The sequence below is a fragment of the Phacochoerus africanus genome, chromosome 15, assembly GCF_016906955.1.
Source record: "Phacochoerus africanus isolate WHEZ1 chromosome 15, ROS_Pafr_v1, whole genome shotgun sequence".
NCBI lineage: Eukaryota > Metazoa > Chordata > Mammalia > Artiodactyla > Suidae > Phacochoerus > Phacochoerus africanus.
Window position 1 is genome coordinate 91,628,425 of NC_062558.1, and position 12,926 is coordinate 91,641,350.

The following is a 12,926-nucleotide window of genomic DNA, read 5'->3' on the forward strand; positions in this document are numbered from 1 at the left end:
GGGTACTGCTGTATCACTAATCCAGTGATTGGTTTTAATTTTTCTCTCCATTTGATCTCGATAGTAGCAGAGGAAAAAAAAAAATCCTCAGCTTTGGAACCTAACAGACCTGGATTCAAATTCTGGTTTTGCCCATTTTTGCCTAAATGACCTCAGACAAATTCCTTGACTTGGACCCAGTGGAGCCTCAGTTTACTCACCTGGAAATGGTGAAGAACAGTACCTACTTCCCAGGGTTGCTGTGAAGGTTAAAGCTGACAGTTCTATGTAGAAGCACCCCCACCTAGAGCCTAGCACTTAGTAGAGGCTTGATAACTGTCAAGCTTTTCCTACTTCCTCCCTCTCACTCAGATGCAGCTCAGGGAGATGAGGGCATCTGGTCTCTCGGATGTGAAGGGATTCCTGCGGTGTCTGATTGTGAGGCTGTGTGTGTGTGTGTGTGTGTGTGTGTGTGTGTGTGTGTGTGTGTGACGGGTTCTCTTCAAATGTCAGGAAATCCTGGGGGTGTAGCCTACCACCCTTTATGAAACTTTGACCAAAGGAGGCACCTTCTTAAGGGGAGCAGCTGTGCACCTGAGCAAATGCTGCCACAGAGACTGACTGGGCCTGTGCTTCCCTATATGTCTGCCTCCGGGTTATACCATCTCAAGGCCAGGCACTCCCAGGAGACCTTTGCCCTGGCAGCGGTGTCGGTAGGGGGCTGTCACTGGGAGGTGATGAAGCTTCTCAGGGCAGTCCAAGGCTTGGTCAGGTTGTAGAACCACTGATTTAGGGTTTTCCAGATTTGCATGATTGTGAGAATTCCCCAAAGCGTCAGTGTACACAGTCAAAGGCCCCTCCACTAGCCCGCAGGATGTGGCTGGGGCTCCAGGTTGGTAACAAGCACCTAGGTAGTCTTTGAAAACCGTGCTGTAATTCAACCACCAAGAAGGAGCACAGAACTCTGGTCTCTGCCATTTATTATCAGGGGCTACTGGGCAAGACATTTGATTTCCTCATTCCCCAGATTCCTCAACTGCATAATGGGGATAAGAACTGTGCCCACCTCCTGGCGCAGTTGTGACCAATGGACAGGGAGGCATGTGGGCCATCAACACAGGGCTCTTGGCCTTATTACTGTCTACACCTGCATTGGCCCAAGAGGGGACGAGCTGAGGGTGGGGATGGGGTGCTGCAAGTAAAGACCTCCACTCTGGGCTGAAAACATAGCTACATCTGGTGTCTGGAGTCCTCCAGGTTGTAATTCTGCTTAGATACAGGCTCCCTGTGATTGTGCATTAAGGGTCCAGGCTATGGCCAAGACACACTCAAACAATTTGGGAAGAGTTGCTCTGCTCAGCTGACTGCCCAGCCCCAGGTCCTGACGATGTGCTCTGGTCCCAGCAGCTCGGGGGCTGCCCAGCATCCTTGAGTTTTCATACACTTACGCTTTTGAGTAGTTCAGAACAAAGTCCACTCCTTTCTCACTATCAAACTGGATATCTCGGGGTAAATCCCTGTGGCATTTGGCATCGATACTCAAGGGGAAGCCAGGGTTCCACTCCATCCATCTAAGCATGAAAAAGAAGGAGAAGAAAACTGGGTTAAATGCCTGGCCTGTGGGTCAGCCCCTCAGGCAGAAAGCTGCCTGTGTGGTCCAAGGATGTGCCCGCCATCAAGTCATCACGTTGCAATAGCTGAGCATGTGCCTGGTGAGGTACTGGGGATGCCTCCCAAGGTCTGGTAGCCACCACCTTACTGTGCCTTGAATATCACAATGGGAGGTCTGAGGTCCCCTAAACCCAAGGCTGGGCTTACAGCAGAGGGGTGGCGAATGGTCGCTGTGCAGTGGTGCATACAGAGGGCATCAGAGAACTCATTTATTTGAGGTGACATTCAAGGGCATTATCCAGCAATTCACTTATAAACAGAAAAAACACCCCACTTAGAATGGTAAAAACACAGTTTCCCTTGGTATAAAGTAACAGGAAAAGTGAAAGAATGTCATGAAGAAACCTAGACATTCTACTGAAGGATATCACACAAGATCTAAATGGGTGGAAAGATGAACTATCATTAAAATGCCATACAGGACACATTTATATGTAATTCAAAGCAATTTTTATTTTCTTGGCCTCATCTGTGGCATATGGGAGTTCCTGGGTGAAGGATCAAACCTGGGCCACACCAGTGACAACACCGAATCCTTAACTACTAGGCCATCAGGGAACTCCCAAGGCAGATCTCATTATGGAAAACTTTAAAAAGAATAGTGAAATAACAATACAGCTATTAAGATTTATTAGAAAGTTCTGATCACCAAAAGATGGCACTGGGCTGTGGGTTAAGAAAAACAGAGTCAAAATGACAATGTGAATATAATACAAAACTAGCTTATCAAATACTATCCAATGTGTGCTCATGGTTTAACCTATATATTTCTATCAAAAAACTCTATGAGGTAGTACAATTATTTCCCTCATTTTACAGATGAGGGAATTGAGGCACAGAGAGATAAACAACTTGCACAGGACAAGGAGTAAGTGGCAGAAAGTATAGGCTGAGCCCAGGCACTGGCTTCAGAGCCCATGCAGGTGGCTGCCGCCCTATGACAGCTCTCTGTGCTGTGGGTGAAATCCCAAAGCAGTAGGAAGAAACTTATTCTATAATGAATGATACCAGGGGCATTTGACCCCTACACTTCACATATAAAAATACATAGCACTGCCTTGGGAGTTCCCTGATGGCCTATGTATTTTTAAAAGCTTAAAGTTAAAAACAAAATTACAGAAATATTAGACAAAAATACGAGTATTTATGCAACACAGGGGTGGGGAGGGACTTCTTAAGCAAAGCAGGAAACCCGAAAGTCACAGAGGAAAAAGAATACGTAAGTTAAGAGAATAAAGAAGTAAAAACTGTGAAAAAAGCAACAGAAGACAAATGATAAACACTATACATATAACAAAGGGATACTATCCTAATATATAAAGAGATCCTTTAGGTTAATAATAAATCCACAGAAAAATAAAGCACATAAATAGGCAAGTCAAAGAAGAAGCAATGCAGAGAGGCTTCATTTACCAGCAGTCAGGGGCATGTGGTGAGCAACAGGGTCTCACTTAAGGATTTTTGGACTGCCAAGTAGTTACAAGATCAATGTCATCAGGTATTAGCAAAGGTATGGGTAACAGGATATTTTCATATACCATTGGTGGGATTGAAAATTGCTATAAAATTTTGGGAAGGGAATTTTGTCAGTATTTCTTTTCTTTTTTGGCTTTTTAGGCCGCACTTGCGGCATCTGGAGGTTCTCAGGCTAGGGGTCGAATGGGAGCTACAGCTGCCGGCCTACACCACAGCCACAGCAACGGCAGATCTGAACCGCCCCTGCGACCTACACCACAGCTCATGGCAACACCAGATCCTTAACCCACTGAGTGAGCCCAGGGTTTGAACCTGCAACCTCATGGTTCCTAGTCGGATTCGTTTCCCTTGCACCACGATGGGAACTCCTGGACTGCCAGGTATTTACGAGATCAATGTCATCAGATATTGGAGAAGGTATGGGTAACAGGATATTTTCATATACCATTGGTGGGGTTGAAAATAAACCCCAAAATTTTGGGAAGGGAATTTTGTCGGTATTTCTTAAAATGAAAAATGCTTAGTTGATCCAGGACTTTGAGTTCTGGAAATTAATCTGATAGTAATTAAAGCACTTGTAATCAAGATGTTTGTACAGAGTTGTTTCTCGCAGCACTGTTTTTAATACCAAAACCAAATACACCAAAATGTATTTCCCAATATAAATATGTTCCCAATATACAAATGGGAAACAAGCTGAATGTCCATCAATAGGAGAATGGCTGAATAAGCTCTGGTACCTTCATGCAAAGTGAGAACTATGTGGCAACTTAAGGGCGAGGGAAACAGTGAGATGACGCACACACATGAGATTAACAGGAATGAAGATGTCTCAAGGAGTGAAGTGGGTCCATGGTGTGGGGAGAGAGCCACTCAGGAATGGCTCCTATGGTGAAACTTGGCAGGACCCCTTTCGAAAACAATCGGCGATATTTAGAAAACTTAACATTTGGTCTGCAAACATGCATGTCTACTCCTCGGGATGTTCCCAGTGTACCTCTTTCACGGGAGCACCAGGAGACCAGCCGTGTAAGGAGGCTCTCAGCCGGGCAGCTTGTAATGGACAGAAAGTAAAGACAGCCCACACGTCCACCAGGGGGGCAGTGGGAGGGCACAGCGGTTGGTCACACGACGGTGCGCTGTACAGAAGCTACAATGAATGGTCAACACTTATCTGTGTCAACCGGTTGTTCTTCGAAACAGAACAAGTGAAAAAAGCAAGTCAAAGGGTGATTAGATTAAATGATGTAGATGAAAATCCATCACACCACATATCGTGTGTGTGTGTGTGTGTGTGTGTGTGCGCGCGTGTGTGCCTGCCACACAGGAATATGCAGTCGCAGTGAGCGGACATGAGCACTGGGTTACAATCTGTGTGAGGGTCTCCTTTTCCTTCCCTGGCTGGTTGTGTGGTGAGAGCCAGCTGGGCTTGTCAACTTCTGACATACGGGAAACTATTCTTAGTTGTGACATGACTTCCAAGCTCTGATCTGGAAGCCTGAGAGTCCATGTGAAAGAGGAACTAGAAGAATATGCAGACGTGACAAGTTCAGTGTTTCCTGAACGGAAGCAAAGGAAGAGGTCTGAAAAGGACAGATGAGTAGGAGGAAGAAAAGATGGCAATTAGATTTATCTCACCAGAAAACCACCTGCCCCATCTCCTTAAACCCTGCTGAAAGCCCCATCTCTGTAGAACAAACACACCACTGAACCAACCTCTCTCTGGGGGAGGGGTATTTCCCAGATAAGCCTGCACACAGCACTCGTTCTGCAGGACGTTAAGAGTCAAGCTCTTTTGGGAAACACTGGATTAAAACCTTTTTTTTTTTAAAAAAAAACAGGGTCCATTACCCCAGAACTTCTCCGAATCTTTAGTGTTTATGTGCATTGGGAACCTCTAAGTGGGGGGATGCACTATAGTTTCCCAAACTTGTTCTCTATGGAGAGAAAGTTTTGGGACCAATGATCCAGGGCACACTTTGGAAAATACTGGGTTAAGGCAACATGCCTGCAGAGCTGATTTAATTTATCAGCCATTAAGGTCTTAGTCTGAATTAGTAGAACTGATAGGACTCGCTGTCCACTCTCTTAACAGGAGACAAACTAGTCTGATTCTCTGAAATCTGTTTAACATTACCACAATCTAGGACTCTGTCCTTCCAAGGCCAGCAGCACAGAGAGTGCTCACTGGAGGGACTTTTCCACGGGTGGCTGAAGTGGGGTAGGAAAGTCGAGAAAGGGGCATATGAACACCAACCCTTTAGGATGGGAGGGGGCGGTGCAGAGCTCTTGGACAATGCCTTGGGCACTGCATCAAGCACAAAGGTCTAAAACATCAATAAGGTGCCTGAGCTGAGATGCTTACTCACAAATATTCTACAATAAATCACAAATTCATAGATCCTTCACATTACCCACTGTATAATCAGCTTATTCTCTCTGGTGCTAACGCCATAAAAATTTCATTTATAATTTTTATTATGAAATAGAATATATAAATATGTACATATGTATATGTATATATGCACATACTCATGCATGCAGAAAAATGCACAAAACATCTGTGTAACCAACATCCAGATCAAAAATCAGAACATTGCAAGTACCCTCAAACCCCTGCCCATTCCACCTCCCCCAATCACCTCGCTTTTGTGATCATCATTTCCTGATATTGTTTATGGCACCACTGCTATACCAGTTTCCCTAAACAATATAATTCCAAACCTCGTGGACTGACCAGACATGTGTCTGGCTTAAGTTCTTCAGTACTGTGCTGGTGAGGTTCATCCATGTTGCTCTGGGTACCAGAAGTTTGCTGCTCTTACTTGCAGGGTGGAATGATCAGTTTTTTATCCATCTACCATTGATGGACACTGGATGATTTCCACTTTTGGCTCTCATAAATAATACCACCGCGACCATCTGTATACATATTTCCAGGTGCACCTGCACAGGGACTTGTATCTAGGAGTAGACTTTGCAGATCATAGATCATAATGTAGCTTCAGTTTCATCAGATTTGGGAAGATTGGGTTCTACAGAGGTTATGTGAATTTATACCCTTTCAGCAGTGCATGAGTCTCCCACTTTTCCACACCTTCTTTTACACTTGGGTATTGTCAGATTGTTTCAGTTTTGCCCATTTGGGGTGTGTGCGTACTTGTGTGTGTGCGTGTGCATATGTAGCAGCAGTAGTAGTTCACTGTGAGCTTACCCTGAGACATGTGGAAGTTTCCAGGCCAGAGGTCAAACCCAAGCCACAGCAATGACAATGCCCAATCCTTAACTGCTAGGCCACCAGGGAACTCCCATTGTGACCTTACTTTTCATGTCTCTGATTACAAATTAGGATGAGCACATTTTTGTACACTCACTGCTCATATTTTATGCAGTGACTGCATTGCCCATTTTTCTCCTGAATTGACAATTGTCTTCTTATAGATTTGTAGGAGTCCTTGTTATATCATGAGTAATAATTCTGGTCCATCAGCCTGTGAACTGTCTCCTCACTCTCTCTGTGGTGTCTTGTGAACAGAATTCCCTCACTTTGAGAATGAGAAGCATATTTTTTCCTTTATGGTAGTGCATTTTGAGTCTGGTTTGAAAACTCTTTTTTCCTTGAGGTCATGAAAAAGAATCTGTGTTTTATAGTTTTGCCTTTAAGGCTTAAGTCTATTCAACCTGAAATGAGTTTTCTGAATAACATGCGAGTCCAATTCCCTCATCTTTTTCTCCTTCTGCTTGTTTTGGATGGATGCCCAATAGCCCCACACTGCGCATCCTCAGTGCCTCTGTAATCTATTAAGTATCCATGTATGGATCTGTTTCTTTCTTTCTTTCTTCCTTTCTATCTTCCTCCCCTCCTTCTCTCCCTCCCTCCCTTCCTTCCTTCCTTCCTTCCTTCCTTTTCTCTTCTTTCTCTTCTTTTGCTTTTTAGGGCCTCAAGGATACTACTCTGGTTCTTAATCTGCTGAACCGCAATAGAAACTCCCTGGATCTGTTTCTTATTTTTTTATTGTTTCATGGAAAGCTAAGTTTTGGAAGGAAAGGGGGAGAGAGCTAAAGATGATTTTGGGGCTGGGACAATCAGCAGTCTGAGTGGGGATTTCTCAACCACTGGGCAGCAGTGGGTCCCTGAGAGTTGGGGGAGGAGAGGATAAGGAGCTAAGAAATGAGAGATGCCTTTACAAATTAGAAAAGTTAAAAAATAAAAGACACTATCCAGTTAAAGCAGGTGTTAGTGAAATGGGTTCCCACACACTGATCATGAAAACTGGTTAAAGATTTTTGAAGGGAAGTTTGTCAATATATACTAATAACTTCTGCTATTTGATTTAGTAATTCATTTCTGGGCATCTGTCCCAAGGAAATACTTAACAATGCACAAAAATTCAGTGGAAATGTTTTCACATTGTTTTTAAGAATAAAAAAAATTAGAAAACTCCTAAATGTCGGGTCAGGCTGCTGTTTAAGTATGGTGCATCTATACAATGAAGTAGTATGTAAAAACTAGAATAATGCTTGTGATGAGATTTTTTAAATATGGGGAAATGATTCTGCTACACTTCTAAGGGAAAAAAGGAAGCTATCAAGTTGAATGTACAGTATAACCTCAAATAAGTAAAGTGAAAATGGAAGAATTATAGGTATTTTTCTGCTTCTACATTATTACCCTTCTCTTGCTTTACTGAATTGAAAATATACGTGATATATTTTACATGTTACTTTTTTTTCTTTTTTTCTTTTGTCTGTTTGAGGCTGAAAATGCAGCATACAGAGGCTCCTAGGCTTGGGGTTGAATTGGAGCTATAGCCGCTGACCTATGCCACAGCCACAGCAATGCCAGATCTGAGCTGTATCTGCAACCTACACCACAGCTCACGGCAACGCCAGACCCTTAACCCACTGAACAAGACCAGGGATTGAACCTGTGTCCTTATGGATACTAGTCAGATTTCATTTCTGCTGAGCCACGATGGGAACTCCCCACATGTTCCTTTTAAGAACTGAACTGTAGAGGGATATATGGAAAGTGTATCAATCATCTCTCCCCACAAAACACCCCCTCCCTAGTCCAGGCTGGCTGTTTAGCATGACGCCTTCCATGCCTTTCCCTTGGAAGGAGCTTCAAACTCAAATGTCTCCAAAGGCCAAAATAGGAAATGAGAGAAGCCTTGATATAGATGACAGACAGGTACTGAACTGGGGAAACTGGGAGAATAAAAGCTCTCTTTGCTCAGAACTCCACAATGACCTATCAAACACATTGGCAGGCTGAGTATAACCCACTGGCCACCATTTTTCCAGATGAGCACTCTAGAGCATGTATCATTTTTTTTTTTTGTCTTTTTGCCTTTTCTAGGGCTGCTTCCCATGGCATATGGAGATTCCCAGGTTAGGGGTCAAATCGGAGCTGTAGCTGCTGGCCTACGCCAGAGCCACAGCAACTCAGGATCCAAGCCGTGTCTGCAATCTACACCACAGTTCATGGCAGTGCCGGATCCTTAACCCACTGAGCAAGGCCAGGGACCGAACCCGCAAACTCATGGTTACTAGTCGGATTCATTAACCACTACGCCATTACGGGAACTTCAAGAGCATGTATCATTTTTAAAAACAGCTGTATTTACATACCGAAAATTCACCCTTTAAAAGAATCCAAAAGTAAATTTTTTTTTTTTTGGTCTTTTTGTCTCTTCTAGGGCCGAACCGCAGCACATGGAGGTTCCCAGGCCAGGGGTCTAATCACAGCTGTAGCCGCCGGCCTACGCCACAGCCACAGCACCACCAGATTTGCGCCGCATCTGCAACCTACACCATAGCTCATGGCAACGCTGGATCCTTAACCCACTGAGAAAGGCCAGGAGTTGAACCCGCAACCTCATGGTTCCTAGTCGGATTTGTTAACCACTGAGCCACGACGGGAACTCCGTAAATTAAATTTTTAGTATATTTATAACGTTGTGCAACCGTCACTGTAATTTTGGAATATCTTCATCCTCAAAGGAAACTTTGTACCCATTAATAGTCACTCTGCATTCCCCATCTCCAATTTTCAGCCCTAAGCAACCACTAATCTACTAATGTGTGTTCATAGATTTGCCCGTTCTGGACATTTCGTATAAATAGAATCACACAACATGTAGCCTTTTGTAAATGACCTTTGCATTTAGCATAATGTTTTTGAGGTTTATCTGTGATTTATCATGTATCTGTAGTTCATTCCTTTTTAGCTCCAAATAATATTCCATTGTATTGATATAAGGCATTTTATTTATCTATTCATCAATTAATGGAATTTAGGTTGTTTCCACCTTTTGGCTCTTATGAATAATGTTTTTTATAAATATTTGTATGCAAGGTTTTTTTTTTTGGATAAAATATGATTTCATTACTCTTGTGTAGATACTAGGAGTAGACATGCTAAACTGTTTTCCAAAGTGGCTGTATCAATTTACATTCTACCAGCAGTGTATGAGGGTCCTGGTTTTCCCACATGCTTCACAGCGCTTGTTATCTGTCTATTTTCCTGAGTCTTTTCCTTTGTAGTTTATTACAAAATATTGAATACAGTTCCCTGTTTACTTGTTTTTACATTCCAGCCATCTTAGTGTTTGTAAAGTGGTATTTCATTGAACTTTCAATTTACATTTCCCTGATGACTAATGGTTTTGAGCATCTTTTCACGTGCTTATTGGGCATTCAAATATCTTCTCTGGAGGAGTGTGTATTCATTCCTATTTATGGCCAAAATATATTCCGTTATATAGATATACCCCTGACATCCATCAGTTCAAAAACATTGAGGTTGTGTTCACCTCTTGAGTGTTTTATGGGTAATGCTGCTAAAAATATAACATTCATGCTCAGGTATTTTTGTGTGGACATAGGTTTTCATTTCTCTTGAGTATATGCCTAGGTATGGCATTACTGCATTGTATGGTTACTCTCTGTTTAGTTGTCTGAGGAACTATCAGACTGTTTTCCAAGGCAACTGTACCATTTCACATTCCCACCAGTAGTGTAAGAGGGTTCTGACTTCTCCACATCCTCACCACCACTTGTGATTGACTTTTTGATTCTAGCCATCCTAGTGAGTGTGAAGTGATATCTCATTGTGGTGTTGCTATGATGAATGATGCTGAACATCTTTTCATGTGCTTATTGGTCATTTATACATCTTCCTCGGGAAAATGTCTATTCAGGTCCTTGTTCATTTGTTTGTTTATTTGTTTATGTATGTATGTATGTATGTATTTTGGCTGCACCCATGGCATATGGAAGTTCCCAGGCCAGGGACTGAATCTGAGCCACAGCTGTGGCTTACACCATAGCTGCAACAATGCCAGATCTTAACCTGCTTCGCCACAGTGGGAACTTCTTGTCCATTTTTAAATCAGATCATTTGTCTTTTATTATTGAGCTATGATAGTTTTTACATATGTTCTAGATCTAAGACCGTCATCAGGGATCATGATTTGCAAATGTTTTATCCCATTCCGTGGGTTGTTTTTTCACTTTCTGGATGGTATCTTTGAAGCACAAAAGTTTTAAAATTGGACAACATCAATTTGTCTATTTTTCCTTTGTTGCTTATGCTTCCATGGTCACATCTAAAATTCCTTTGCCAAATTCATGACCCAAACTTTCATGGGGTCATGAAGGTTTACCCATGTTTTCTTCAAAGTTTTAGCTCTTACATTTAGGTATTTAATCCATTTAAAATTAATTTATGTATGTGTTGTGAGGTAAGGGTACAAATTCATTCTTTTGCATGTGGCTATTCAGTCTCACCAAAGCCATTTGTTGAAGACTTTTTCCCTCACTGAATGGTCTTGCTACCTCTCTGAAAATTAATTGACTGTAAGTGTAAGGGCTTATTTCTGGACTTTCAATTTTATTTCTTTGATCTATATTTCTCTTCTTATGCCAATACTACATTACCTTGATTATTGCAGTGGTGCAGTACTTTGGATACTGAGAAGTATGAAACATCCAACTTGTTTTTTTTTTTTTTTTCTTTCAAGATTGTTTTGACTCTGGGTTCCTTGTATTTCCACATGAATTTTAGAATAAACTTGTCAATTTCTGCAAAAAAGTCAGCTGGGATTTTGATGGGGATTGTGTTGAATCTGTACATCACTTTGGGGAGTATTATATTTAAATTAAGTATTATATTTAAACTAAGTCCTTTGGTTCGTAAACATTAGATGTCTTCCATCTTATTTAGATCTTTTTAAATTACTTTCAACAATATTTTGTAGTTTTCATTGTGCAAGTCAAACTTCTTTTGTTAAAAATTTTTTTCCCTTTTTTTAATGGCCACACCTGTTGCATATGGAAGTCCCAGGCTAGGGGTCGAATCAGAGCTACAGCTGGGGCCTATGCCACAGCCACAGCAACACTGGGTCCGAGCTACATCTGTGACCTACACTGTGGCTTGCAGCAATGCTGGATCCTTAACCCACTGAGTAAGGCCAGGGATCAGACCCACATCCTCATGGAGACTATGGCAGGTCCTTAACCTGCTGAGCCACTATGGGAACTCCTCTTTCCTTAAATTTATTCATAAATATTTTATTTCTTTTGATGCTATTGTAAATGGAATTGTTTTCTTATTTTCTTTTCAGATTATTGATCACAAGCATACAGAAAAACAACTGAATTTTGTGTATTGATTATGTACGCTGTAACTTTGCTGGTTTATTAGTTCCATTTTTTTGTGTGTATGAATTCCTTTGGGTTTTCTATGTTCAAGATCATGTCATCTGTGAATGGCTTATTGTTCTTCAATATGGATGCCTTTTTTTCCCTCTTGCCTAATTGCCCTGGTTAGAACCTCCAGTACGATGTTGAGTAAAAGTGGCAAAAGATGATTAGTTTGTTCCTGGATCTTAGGAGGAAAGCATATTGTCTTTCACCATTAGGTGTGATGTTAACTGTGAGTTTTTTGTAGATGACTTTATCACGTTGAGGACGTTCCCTTCAATTCCTATTTTTTAAATTTTTTTTTTAATGAAAGGGTGTTGGCTTCTGTCAAATGCTTTCTAGTGTGCCTACTGAGATGACGCAATGTTCACTTCTTTATTGACGTGGTATATTACATTAATTGATTTTTGGATGTTAAACCAACCTTGCATATCTGGGTAAATTTCACCTGGTCATATTGTATGATGCCTTTTATGTGCTGCTGGATTTTGTTTGCTAGTATTTTGTTGAAAATATTTATATTTATATTCATAAGAGATATTGATATATTGTTTTCTTATGACCTCTTTGGTTTTGATATAACACTGGTTTTAAACAATGAGTTGAGACATGTTCTCTCTGCTTCTATTTTTTGGGGATACATTTATGCAGGATTGGTATTAGGTTTTTTTTTTGTCTTTTTGCCTTTTCTAGGGCCACTTCCCATGGCATATGGAGGTTCCCAGGCTAGGGGTCTAATTGGAGCTGTAGCCGCCAGCCTACACCACAGCCACAGCAACACGGGATCTGAGCCATGTCTGCAACCTACACCACAGTTCATGGCAACGCCAGATCCTTAACCCACTGAGCAAGGCCAGGGATCAAACCAGCAATCTCATGGTTCCTAGTTGGATTCGTTAACCCCTGAGCCATGATGGGAACTCCTGGTATTAGTTTTTTAAATGTTTGGTAGAATTCACCAGTGAAGCCATATGGGCCTGGGCTTTTCTTTGTATGAAGTTTTAAAATTTCTCTAAAACTACTTTGTAGGAAGCTTTGAAATTCATTTAAAATTAATATTCAATCTCTTTGCTTGTGATTGGTTTATTCAG

At 41.7% G+C, this 12,926-nt stretch overlaps 1 protein-coding gene across 1 annotated transcript in view; it reads right to left on the reverse strand.

The window, feature by feature from the left end:
- The window catches only part of ALOX5 (arachidonate 5-lipoxygenase), a 47,148-nt gene that overhangs the window by 20,889 nt on the left and 13,333 nt on the right, over positions 1-12,926 (reverse strand). Inside the window, exon 4 of the mRNA XM_047761434.1 lies at positions 1,428-1,550. Within this exon, the coding sequence (XP_047617390.1) occupies positions 1,428-1,550 (123 nt within the window). The remainder of the gene's footprint in view (positions 1-1,427; positions 1,551-12,926) is intronic.